Source organism: Asparagus officinalis, chromosome 4 (genome assembly GCF_001876935.1).
Source record: "Asparagus officinalis chromosome 4, Aspof.V1, whole genome shotgun sequence".
Taxonomy (NCBI): domain Eukaryota; kingdom Viridiplantae; phylum Streptophyta; class Magnoliopsida; order Asparagales; family Asparagaceae; genus Asparagus; species Asparagus officinalis.
This window is the reverse complement of record NC_033797.1, coordinates 126293838-126306082: the sequence shown is the minus strand read 5'-3', so window position 1 is coordinate 126306082 and position 12245 is coordinate 126293838. Positions and strand designations below refer to the sequence as shown.

The 12245-nt window shown below is 37.2% G+C and overlaps 1 protein-coding gene across 2 annotated transcripts in view; it reads left to right on the top strand.

Moving 5' to 3' along the window:
* The window catches only part of LOC109838093, a 28242-nt gene extending 25201 nt beyond the window's left edge, over positions 1-3041 (top strand). For both annotated transcript variants that reach the window (XM_020406562.1, XM_020406563.1), the window contains exons 8-9: positions 2271-2360; positions 2483-3041. In XM_020406562.1, the coding sequence (XP_020262151.1) occupies positions 2271-2360; positions 2483-2617 (225 nt within the window). In that variant the 3' untranslated portion in view covers positions 2618-3041. The remainder of the gene's footprint in view (positions 1-2270; positions 2361-2482) is intronic.

The window sequence follows — 12245 nt, the reverse complement described above, 5'->3', positions numbered from 1 at the left end:
TTGAACAAGGGCACTGAGTTTCCTGTTCTCGGGGACTCCTCTTTCTGGTTCTGTTCGTACCCCCAGCACGATAGTACAACTCGTCATTTTGACAGTCGGAGTAACCTATCGTGTGTGGGCACGACTTCTCAGGTATAACATTATCACTATCAGATGATAATGTTTCCATCTGAGGGCGAATTGCCTTCCTTGGACTTTCAAGAGTCACGCGCCTTGAGACATGCCTTTTTGGGCGTGAATTCTCAGCGGGCTCTTGGACCTCAATGCGCAAATTAGCGCGCGCAGTTGCCTTGAGCTCCTTGTCATGTTGGAGGTAGCGGTGACCCCCAGCGTGTTGATTCGTTCGGGGTTTTCTTAGTGGGCCCAAACGTTCTTGGATCGGAGCTTTGCTTCGCTCATCGGGAATTGGACCGAGGCGCTCCAAGACTGGCTTTCTTCTTCGGGAGGATTCTGCATGATCTCCCGGAGTAGCTATGGGAATTCTCGGCGACTTAGCTGGGTTCGCCGGAGGTTGAATTTTGGTTGGAGGCTGCAAAGGTTGCTCCTTAGCCTGAATTGCCGCTTCAGACTTTGGCCTCCAAACTTTGCGAGTTGGTGGCGGCTTCTTGGCCACTTCTTTCTGCAACTTTCTACGGGCTTCTTCGGCTTGAGCCCGTGCCTGCGCTGATAGTGCGCGGCGTTTGCGGATGCGTTCTTCCAGCGTCGAACGATTCCGTTTGACACGGATCCATTCCATTGTTGGCGGCTTGGAAGAGGTGCCGTTCATCTGTTGTTGAGGCTGTTTGCCTCTCTTGTTCTTCAGACCCGCGTTGTAGCGGACTCCGTCGGTGGACTCCATCGCTTTGGCGAATTGTTTGGCCAAGCGTTGGCGTTGCCTTTGGCGGGCTCTCTTTGAGAGAGTCACCGCTCCTTTGGTGACGGAGGAATTGGTTGGAACCAGCTTGATCTGGTTGGAGATTGGTGGAGCCTCATCTGACGCAACTTTGGCGTCAATCGAGATGAGGTCGTCGTTGGTAGCTTCAACTTCTTCGTACCAACGCACCTTTCTGTTGGAAGAGAACTTGGACTTCTTGGACTTGCGGGGGGAGGTTGATCTAGACGAGGATGAAAGGTATTCCTCGAACTTGGTCTGATCGAACTCGTATTCGACCTCCTCCACGACTGGGATCAAGATCCGCGGCTGCGACGCTCCGATCTCGGCAGCGAGATCGGTGGCTCCCACTGTGGTCGCCAGATTGTTCGCTGGAAAATTCGTGTCTTTCTTTGTTATTGATTCCATTGTCATCTTGAGTTACAACTCTGACTATGGGTTTAGTGGTTGGACTGCTAATTGCTTCACAAAAAAATAGTGAATCTAGAAGATTAGGTTATGCTGCTGCCTTTTTTTTCCTTTTTTGGTTTGTTTTGGGGTTTTGTTTTTCGTTTTTCGTTTTTTGTTTTCCTTGGTCTGGCATGGATGTTGTTGTTTCATTAATATTCTTGTGGATTGTTGTCATCTTTGTTCCTTGTTTTGGTCCATCAAAAGTACAGGAATTGCTACTACACTTGTTCCAGATCCATGTCTTAAAAAGATTTTCCTTTCAGAGAAGAGTTTTCTTTAGTCATTAGGACTCACTTTCCTTTGTAATGATAGATACGTAGAATTGTAGGAATCAAGATCAGAGAACTTATGTTGTAGATACTATCCAACTTAAGATTTGGACACCTTGAAACCACAATATTTTTAATACTATCTAACAATCAAAATATCATGTGAGGGTCTATGGTTTTCATCTTTCTGCTTCTAACCCCATAATGTCAGCAGCAGGTGTCGTGTGCATCCTAACAGGGCATTCTTAATGTGCACATTGCTTTATTTTCCTGCCTGCCAAAATAAAAAGTAGAAGATGCCAACGGATAACCTAGACACCATAAATAATGATTGGTAGAACAATATGTGATATGAATGTCACTTTTAAGCAAATACATCAATCGGTTGTAATTGTCTTCTATTTATTGAAATGATGTTTTGCGCTCATTAGGGGTTACCGAGGGAACTGTCCTTGATACCTGATGAGTGAATTGGGTCGTCCTTTAGATTATAGCATTTAGAGTGAGTGCATATAACATTAACCTAAAACTTTAGTCATAAAGCCTTCTCTTAGAATGTTTCCAACCTGTAATTGTTTTTGTCTGGATGCTTGCATCTAATTGGAGTATTTTGGTTACCTCTGTTTCTGTAACTCTACACTTCGTGCTTGAGGCTCTGATACATTTCTGCTTCTTTGCAGGCTGGAAGAATTTTGCTTAATGCTTTGATATACCCTGGGATAAAAATGAACATTAAGAAGAATACCATTGCCACGATATTTCATACTTCAGTAAGTTGTCATGAAGTCTAGAACATGCATCTCTGTTTCTTTCCTGGGAGAGCTGTACATATGTAGCGTATCTTAAACATAAAATATCTGTAAATTCTCTAATTTTCTATTTACTGTTTCAGGATGGGGGTCCAAATGATGGAGTTGAAGCTGGCAAAAGCAATGTAGTGACGCGAACATACTTACTGAGGCTTAAAACTGAGGATGAGACCACAAAGCTTGCAGCTGCAATCCAGGACTATGCTCCATCAGCCTAAGCGACATTTAATCAATATATCTCAGTCCATGCTTGATGTTTTTGAGAGAAGCAGTATTTTGTAATGTTAGGTGTAGGAACATGGCGATACAAAGCATGAGCATGACTGCTCATTGAGAGAAAGAGGTCAGCTTGTGAAGTCATACAACTGTTTTCCTTTGCGGACCGTTTGAAGCTCTGCCCAATTTTTGTTAATGTATTGTTAAGCTCTCAGTTTGTTGCTCGTATTCATGTATTTTCTCCCTCCGATTCTCACATGATGTAAAGAGCCAGTCTTTGCAGATTTATGTATGATTTGTCCCGATGTATTCTAACACAACTGCAATCACTGATTACAATAGCAGTAATTTAGTCAAGATTTAGTCGTGTATGAATTGGACTGCATATCTTCAAAGTTCATAAACTTCATATTTTTAGAAGGGAAACCTGAGAAAGTACTGTTTATTGGGATTCTCTGAAAAAGTTTCACTAATATTTAGCTAAATAGCGCTAAATGTTCTCATCTTTGATAATGGGATGTTATTGATTCTATGTGCCTTCTGTTGCCAAATGAGGATAACGCTAATAAGAAGAAAGTGTTGCCGACTACAAACAGGAATGAGATGGAATGCAAGTAATAGTAGTGACTCTCTCTCATCTTTGATAATGTATTGTTGAGTCTCTGTTATGAAGAGAAGTTTTGAGGTAGATATTTCATATCGGATGGAAATGATTCAATTTATGGGTTGAAATAGCTGAAATAATCTTTTTCACTTCTGAGTCTACAGAACCAACTGAAATATATTGTCTTATAAAATATTTCTCTACTTTCAGATAAAAACCTTATTCCGTATTATATAGAGATGATCACCTTTACTTAACTAGAAGAACTTATGAGAATATGTTCATGTAGGAAATCAGAGGATTCAATTCCAATGATCTGTTTGATGGCTGTAAAATTGAAGTTGTTACATTTGGTAATGTTTGCTCCCTCATATTTCCAATTGACTATATTTTGATAGTTTACTTAACCTCTCAATATCACTTGTCTTCTCAATAAACAAATTAGTTTTCTCAATCAAAGCTGACAAGTTATCCTCTTTATGCCACCACTTCAAGATGAAGAAATTCTCTTTTTTTTTTAAACAAAAATCATGATCAAATATCAAGACTAGGACCTTTTATATTCCAATGCTTACACACCATCAACGCTACTTGGCAAGCGGCCAAGATTAGCCACTTAAACGTTAATTATAAATAGTATATGATCTATATTACAAGTTGTATACTACTGGCACAAAATTATGGTTGTTACGCCACGATTTGCTGTGCGCGAATTAGTGAGAATGGAATATTCATCCACACTTCTTATTCATTGACTTATTCATGTATATCAAGCATAATAATTCTTTAGAAACTAGAATGATTATTCCCACTTCTCATTCATTCCCAATTTATGTGGGAATGAGCATTCCTAATGAAATAGTAGGAAATGTGTGTTCCCACTTAAATGAGCATAAAAGTTTAAAAAATAACATATTGATTGATTATTAATTATACATACCAAAACTAAGAAAATTGACATTCCCACTCTATTCTCTAATTGCATCTAAATGTTAGAATGAGAAAGAACATTCCATGTCCATTTTTTTTTTATTTCATGCCTTATTTCATTCTATTCTCATTTGATTCCAATCTAACGTACCAAACGAGGCATTAGAGACTCATAACTTCTGTAGCAATGTAGGATAAAGAATTTCATACTTTTATTTCTTGTAACATATGTCATTTTATAGCCTAGTTAGTATTACTCATAATTTAATAATGAAGATTTAGAGGGTGTTTGGAGGGCTATGTTTTTTTTTTAACTTTAAAGCTATGCTAGTTTTTGGTGACTTTTGGCTTTTATAATGAAAAATATATATGAATTATTTGGATAAAATATTAATTTGTTTGGTCAAACCTAGCTTATTAGGTGAGCTTATAAGTTCTTTTTTCAACAATTAGAGTATACCAGCTTTTTAAAATTAGACTTATAAGCTAATTTAGTTGGCATTTTACCAAATAGTTAGGTATAAAAAAGCTAACTTAAAAGTTAGTTGGACCAAAACATAGGCCTCCCATCCACATAGAGTTTCGGATCCTCTCCACTAAAAAAATTAGTGGAGAGATCACTACATTATTAGTACCCATTGATTTGTTTAATAGATGATTGTGATTGGTCTTCAAGGACAAATTAGAAATAAGTGTAATTCATGAAAAATATAATAAATATTAAATTTAGAATAAATCACACACACATTGAGTAGATAAAATCAATGTCTATTAATAAGATAACGATCTGTACATTATGGTTTTTTTAATAGCGGAGAGGATCCAAGTTACCCACATGGGCCACACGCTCTTGAAACACACTTCGTTTTATGGACACGCTGCCAACATAAAATTCAGTTGCAGGCCGTCTCAATAATGGGCCCTGGGTGAATTGATACCTTACCATTATTTATTCATCTTTATTCACAAATGCCGGGCGGGGCCCACATGTCATTTTCTAATAAAGATTCCCTCAAAAAACAAATTCTAATAATGTCAAGTTTATAAAATCCCGTTTGTTTGGATAAAAAGTTGGAGTTAACGTTAAAAATTTATTTTCTCTCTCTCATATAGTAATTTCTGACGTGACAACTAGTCTATCCACTCTTTTCATCAAATTTTCAAATTAAAAAAGAATTAACTGTGGCTAGACCCTTTTACTATCACCAAGTTGCTAATATACCCCTTTTAGTTCCTCTTAAATAATTTTTTTGAGCTCTTTTATCATCAAAGAAAAATAAACTTGTTTTTTATGACAATAAACCTGTTCGCAATTGAGCGATAATACGTAAGGTCTACCCACAACAATAGAACTATAATGAGTCTATCAACACCGCAACTAGCCCAATAAAAATATTGATAAGGAGTTTAATTATGAAAGAGTTATTGATGTGAAACCTACTTCGTTTGTGGAATGAGTAAGAAATTGATGAATCACCAAGCTTGCAATCTCTCAGTTTTCGGTAACCACACAATACAGTCCTAACTCTATTTTAAAATAGGATTTTAATAGGTTTAACGATAACTTTAATAAAAACAACGACAACAAAACAAGGTTCAAACTATATTCTAACATAGCAATGTGAGTGTCTCAAGAGAATTTCGAAGGAAAATTCTCACATTTATATAACAAAAACTACTAAAGTGCAACTTTTGAATACTCTAGGCTATTTAACTACTGAAGCAAAATACAATTAGAGGTGCATATGTGCAAAGTAGGCGAAACTATACGGTGTTTAAGTGCAATCAGTCCCTGAGCAATCCACTATATCATATTGGCTTTTCCGTAGAGGTTTAACCTTCTTAGTGGGTCATTAATTTTAGTACCAGCACATGGAAAAATATCGAGTGAATTTAGATTCATAATATTAAATATGTGTTAATAAATATGAATCTTTATTATTAGATTTTAAGATTCATATACAGATTTAAAGATTATTGAAGATTATCTTCAATGTACCTTTTACTACCGTAGATCATCGTCCCGACACTTCTATAAAATCGTGTTAGTCAATTGGGACATTTTCATGCAAAATTGGATAATTGTTAAATTAGAATAATCTTTCGTTAATGTGATATTTTAGTGGGATAAATAAGAACAATTTTGTGAAAAGCGAGATATTTTGATAAAATAACAGGAGATAAATTTTTATAATCATGAAATATATATTTATACATTTTGAAGATATAAATACTATTTATATATTTTAAACTTACTATTATTGATTGATAATTGCTTACAAGAATGTTCTTTACTATTAAATAACTTTTGGTTAGACTATAAGATATTGACAATTATTATTATAATGATGGTGATAACCATAATAGGAAAGAAGTAAAGAAAAAATAAAAAAATAAAAAAATAAATATGAGTTCTAGTTTTTTACCACCTAGTTCCAAGCTAAAACTTGGAATAATTTAAGAGACTAAAATAAATATGAGTTCTAGTTTTTTACCACCTAGTTCCAAGCTAAAACTTGGAATAATTTAAGAGACTAGAACTCTTATTTTTGTATAGAAAAATAAAAAAAGATGGGATAAATTTGTGCCATTATCCTAATTCTAGTTTTGTTAGAGTTCTACTTGACTAACACTGTAAAATTTTATTCTGATTTTAGTTCTATGTGACTAACACCTTAAAAATTTATCCCACAAATTATCCTAAGTTCCAATCTTAAGTTCTAGGTGAGTAACCCTCACGATGAATTATAATGGACTTTGGTTTAGCCCCGCAGCGTTACCAAAGCTCCCTCGGAAGAGTGGGGCCCAGGTGTCAGAGTGGCGTTTCGGTTGAGGTTTGTCCGCAGCAGGTAGCCTCGATGCTCCCGTCGTCTGACGAGCATAACGCCAATGCCGAGGACACGAGAACATCGCTCGAGCGCGCTCGGGACCTGAGTTTGTCAGTGTTCGACTCCGTGCTCTCGCCAGTTTCAGTGCACTCACCCAGTCACCCCCCTGGCGCTTTCCGGAAATACCCCTGCATGGCCGCTTAAACCACGACCCTGCCCCTCCGTGTGTGGAGAACCCTGCATTTTTATTTTAAATAATGAGACTATCTTCAACTTCAAGTCTGAAAACCCCGTAAGCGAAGTTATATTGAAAAGATTATATTTTTTTAACTGAGCCTCTAGCTTAACTAAACATATTGGTTGAGCCCTCATCTCTATATATTAACTATTCGTTGCTAATAACCTCGTCTTCCTTTATTTTTGTGCGAGTAACCACTTCATACGAGCTAAGCTAAGTAAACCCTAGGAGTTGGTCCCTTTTTTACAGTCTAGACCTAGATAAATAACACAAATATTTTAATGCCCAATAATTAAAAAAATTAGAGATATGCATGTCATAGACTAAGATCAATCCACAGGCCCTTTAAGCACCGCTAGGCCACTTGCTAGGAGGGTACTTTATCTTGCTTGAACAACTACTATTGTAGACAAACCCCACCAAGATCGATCATTTCTCTCACACTCTCTCACCCGGGCCCTCCCTAGTTTTCCATACTTCACACTTTTTTTTTGTTGGGTTTCGGAAGAATAAACCAAAGAATATGAGGGTACATTAGCACTAAATAGCCAACAAAGATGAGGATGCAAATGAATATACTTGGTTAAATGCTATGCATATATAACCAAGACTTTACATTTAAGCTAACCATACCACATGAGGACAACAAGTTGACTCGGTCAACTAGGTCCGTACTTTAACTCGCTAAAGTGTGGGATATTTCCATTTAACATACAACCTGATCACGACCAATGGGCATCACCTAAAAGCCCTGATAGAGTGGTAAACGTCCATAACTACTGAACTCGTCTCAATTCTGTTACTATGATTGGACCCAACCTGACCATATTTATAGAGGTCTGTCTAATTGGAGATGATTGATACGGATCATATCATATCCTCAACATACATATAAGGAGATATTGATCTGTCCCTCTATTTATCAACCTCCATAACTTATCAGATCTACATATACGTTTGTTGCACCAGCCTACATCAACAATGAACTGCCACGTGGACTTATGTGCAAGCTAAGTAATTACTATAACAACCTTGACCGTCAGCATAGTGACATGTGTAGAGGCCAATCTACTATGTGCAATTAGTATAAATGCCCCTCCTACCTAAAGTAAATGGACAAGACCTTATACAAGTGCAAGGCTCGATACCACTGATCGACCTTCCTTTTCTAAAACCCTAACCTGGATAACATATTGCTTTGAATTCATAATCAAGAGTCTAGCTTCGGCATCGAAGGGGCATTGATAGATAGCTTGTCATCATGAATTTGAAGCTATTTTTAAGTATCTCAGTTTGTAATCAGCAAGACCTCGCCATCAAACATTAAATTAAGAAGATCACTAGCCCTCATCATTGAGTCTAATCTTACAGACTCAATCCTGTAAGTTATTCTCAACGTCAATTGTTAAAATTAGGGGATAGAGTAATGATTTACATCTTTGAGAATTGATGAGCTCTGATTCTATTAGAACGAGCTGCATACGAGAAGTAGACTTAGGATTGTTCATGGATAAAATAGGAGAGAAAGTTTGGAATCTCACTGTCTACTTAGAGGTCAGAACTCATCATTCACACGCGGGGAGTTCTAACAGGATAGGCACTCAAAATTGACATGAGACAACTTACATGATGTGAGAGATATATTTAAAATATGTGTTTTGGTATACTTATTTTAAAATAAATTAAATTTGGGGAAGATGTCTAGAAAAACCCTTAAAAATTCATTCTGGATGAATTTTGTTATTTTTTTTAAAAATGTTTCAAAATCGACGTTAATTATAAACTTAATATTATATAGCATATTATCTGTTAAAATTGGAAATAGCTTGTAGTCACATTTTTTTTACTAGACATAAGATAAATATTTTAAAGCTTAAATAAAAGTAATACTTCTCTAAAACTAGGTGGGTGATTATGTTAGGGGAGGCTAGGATCAATTTTTAATTTAAAAGCTTAAACTATTAGTTATTAGTCTTAACTTATACTTTAAACTCACAATTCTTTCTTTCCTTATTGTGGGGCGATACTTAAGATATTATTTCTTAACATTCTCCTTCATTCATTTGTGAGTAGAGCCAACATCCATGAATATGTGACATGGCTACTAACCTCCAGGATCTTTCTGACATGAGTGAAAGCTCATATGCTTAACTAAACCAATTTTTACATCGGCAAACTTTCATATTTTTTTTACAAACGAAACAGAGTTCTTCTATTCTCTCTTCTTTCTTTTCTCATAATTCTTCTTTGCTATTTTAAACTATTTTTCAGGCAACGCATCCATTGAGCAAGAGGCTTGAGATTCATAGTAACCTCAAGTGCTGGCTACCTTGGGGGGCTTTTACCGTTAGTTCAAAGCTGCGCTGATACTGTCACGCCCCGCTTCCCAAAATACCGGGGAATCGGAAGGTGAGCAAGCCCGCGACGTATTAAACTGAGAAGAGATAAGTGCTAGACCCCGTCTTCTCAATCTAATACGCTAAGCGTCAAGAAATACAAACGAAGGCACAGGTCCTCGATCACAGTAATGAGAATATAATAAACAACTCAGAACCAAAAGATACATATCACAACTGAAATGATCATCCAGACATAATATTCGGGCCAAACATGCCCTTATACAACTATCTGAATGAAATACTGGAGAATATAAAATACAATGATCAGGCGGAAAAGGAAATGCTAACTGAAAGGAATAACTAAGCTTCAACTCTTCTTCTGCTTCGTCTACAAGACACTCCTGCTGAGAATACTCGGCTCTGGCGCATCTCCAAGCTGAACCTATTCTTTTCTAAGTCTGACGTACACCAGAGAAAACATGTGTACGTCAGGGTGCAGGGCACACGGCAAGATCCCAAAAGGAAGAATAGAACGGTCGTGCGACAAATGCAAATAATGATAATAACAATGGATACATGCAACTGAAATACTAATGATCTAAATATAATTTACTACTAGAATAGAATAATCATAATAAATTCCAGGAAATCAACCAAGTAACAAGTCGATCATGCAGATAGCGATCAGAATAATCATCCAAGTACAGGGTCATACACTAGCTGGAATTAATACTTAAAGATCTACAATTGGAGACGTAGTACGTCGAGCGAAATAATCCAAACAAGGAAACCCTCATGTATATACCATATGTCTTAAATTGTAGATAATTAAATATTAACACCGATCTATGTATGAAAAGAACACAACTGGCCTACATCTCACAAGAAATCATACCTAGCCAAGAAACGAGGTCATGTAACTAGCCATTACATATACACATGTTTCTAAGTCTTAAATATAACACCCCAGACCACACTAGTCATGAATTTCTAACAGTTCTCAAGCATAACAAAGAGTAATAAATGCGACTAATCATATACAATAATATCATAGCATATCCCATAATTAAAATTAAGAAACATAAATCATGAATATTTCATAATAATCTCTTTTCTAAAATAAATCCTTTAAAAGATATTTATAAATGTTCTAAATAATTCCTTTTATAAAATAAATCCAAAAAAATATTTATAAATGTTCTAAATAATTCCTTTTATAAAATAAATCCAAAAAAATATTTATAAATGTTCTAAATAATTCCTTTTATAAAATAAATCCTAAAAAAATATTTATAAATGTTCTAAAATAATTCCTTTTATAAAACTTTCTTAAATTACTGAAATTATTCTAAATTGATACTTATTCTAAAATAAATTCTTTTAAATTATTTATAATTATTCTAAAATAATTCTTTTGTCAAATAAATTCTATTAATTTATTATAATTACTCTAAAATGATTTTTCACCAAAATAATTTACTATAATTATTTTAAAATGATTATTTTGTAAAATAAATCCTTTAAAAATCATAAATTAATCTAAAATAATTTTTTTCTTATTTTATCTTTACAGTATTTATTATCAAAATATAATTTTTAATATCATTCGTCAAATAAATCCGTACAAGTCATCACAGTATATGTATTACAACGTGAATGGTCATACGTTATTGTTCTCAGTCTGTTTCGTTCATGACAGTTCTGTACGTTATAGTTCTCAGTCCAATATGTTCACGACAGTTCCGTATTTGTAACGAATAATTATTCGGGTAACGAGTTCGTATGCATAATAAATTTGTGATTAATCTAAAATTGTACTGAGTAAGAATAGGGGATCTTGCCTCGGGGTTTTTGTCAAACGATTCGACGTTGACGGGCTAGTCTGCGGGTCTGATCTAGCGCGGGTAGGAACGACGGGCTGCTGTCAGGCTGGCACGGTGCTGTAGGCGAGCAGCGGGGTTCAGGCGGCGGTTTTGGAGGCGGTCGGAGTGGCTGGAGGTTGAAGGCGGCGTGGACAGGGGTCGGGGGAGCTCGAGGTGGTGCGGCGGCGAGGTGATGGGGGTTGGAGGTCTCTGGTCGGCGGCTGCTCAGGCGCGGAGGTCGACGGCGGTCGGCGGTTCGCCGGAGCTACGTGGAAGGAGGAAACGGAGGTGGTTCAGGGGGCTGAGGCGGAGGGGCTGGCTGGTGGAGCTGCGGGGCGGCCGGAGTGGAGGGCGAGGTCGGAGAGGCAGCGGCGGGCGGTCAGAGTTTCGACGGCTGAGGAGGTCGACGGCGGGCAGGCGACGAGCGCCAAGGACAGTTGCGGCTGGGTCGGAGGAAGGAGGAGATGATGGTACGGTGGTGTTGAGCTAGAGAGGAGAGGCGCGGCTCAGCTGGGACGGCCGAGGCTAGTGCGGGGGGAGGCCGGAGAGGCGCGGTCGGAGCAGGCGGCGCGTCGGTCGATGGAGCTCGAGCTCAGCCTCGGACAGCAAGAGAGAGAGAGAAAGGAAGAGAGAGAAAGTGAGAGAAAGAGAGAGAGAGGCTGAGGGGGTTTAAATAGAAAAAAAAGATTAAAAAATTAAAAAAAAATAAAATAAAATATTGAGTGAGATGCGCGTGCAGTCGTTTTTTTTGAAAAGAAGAGGAGGGGGAGAACGGGGTTGTTGGGGTTTGTCGCGGGAGCAAAATAATGTTGGGGTATTTTCAAATAGT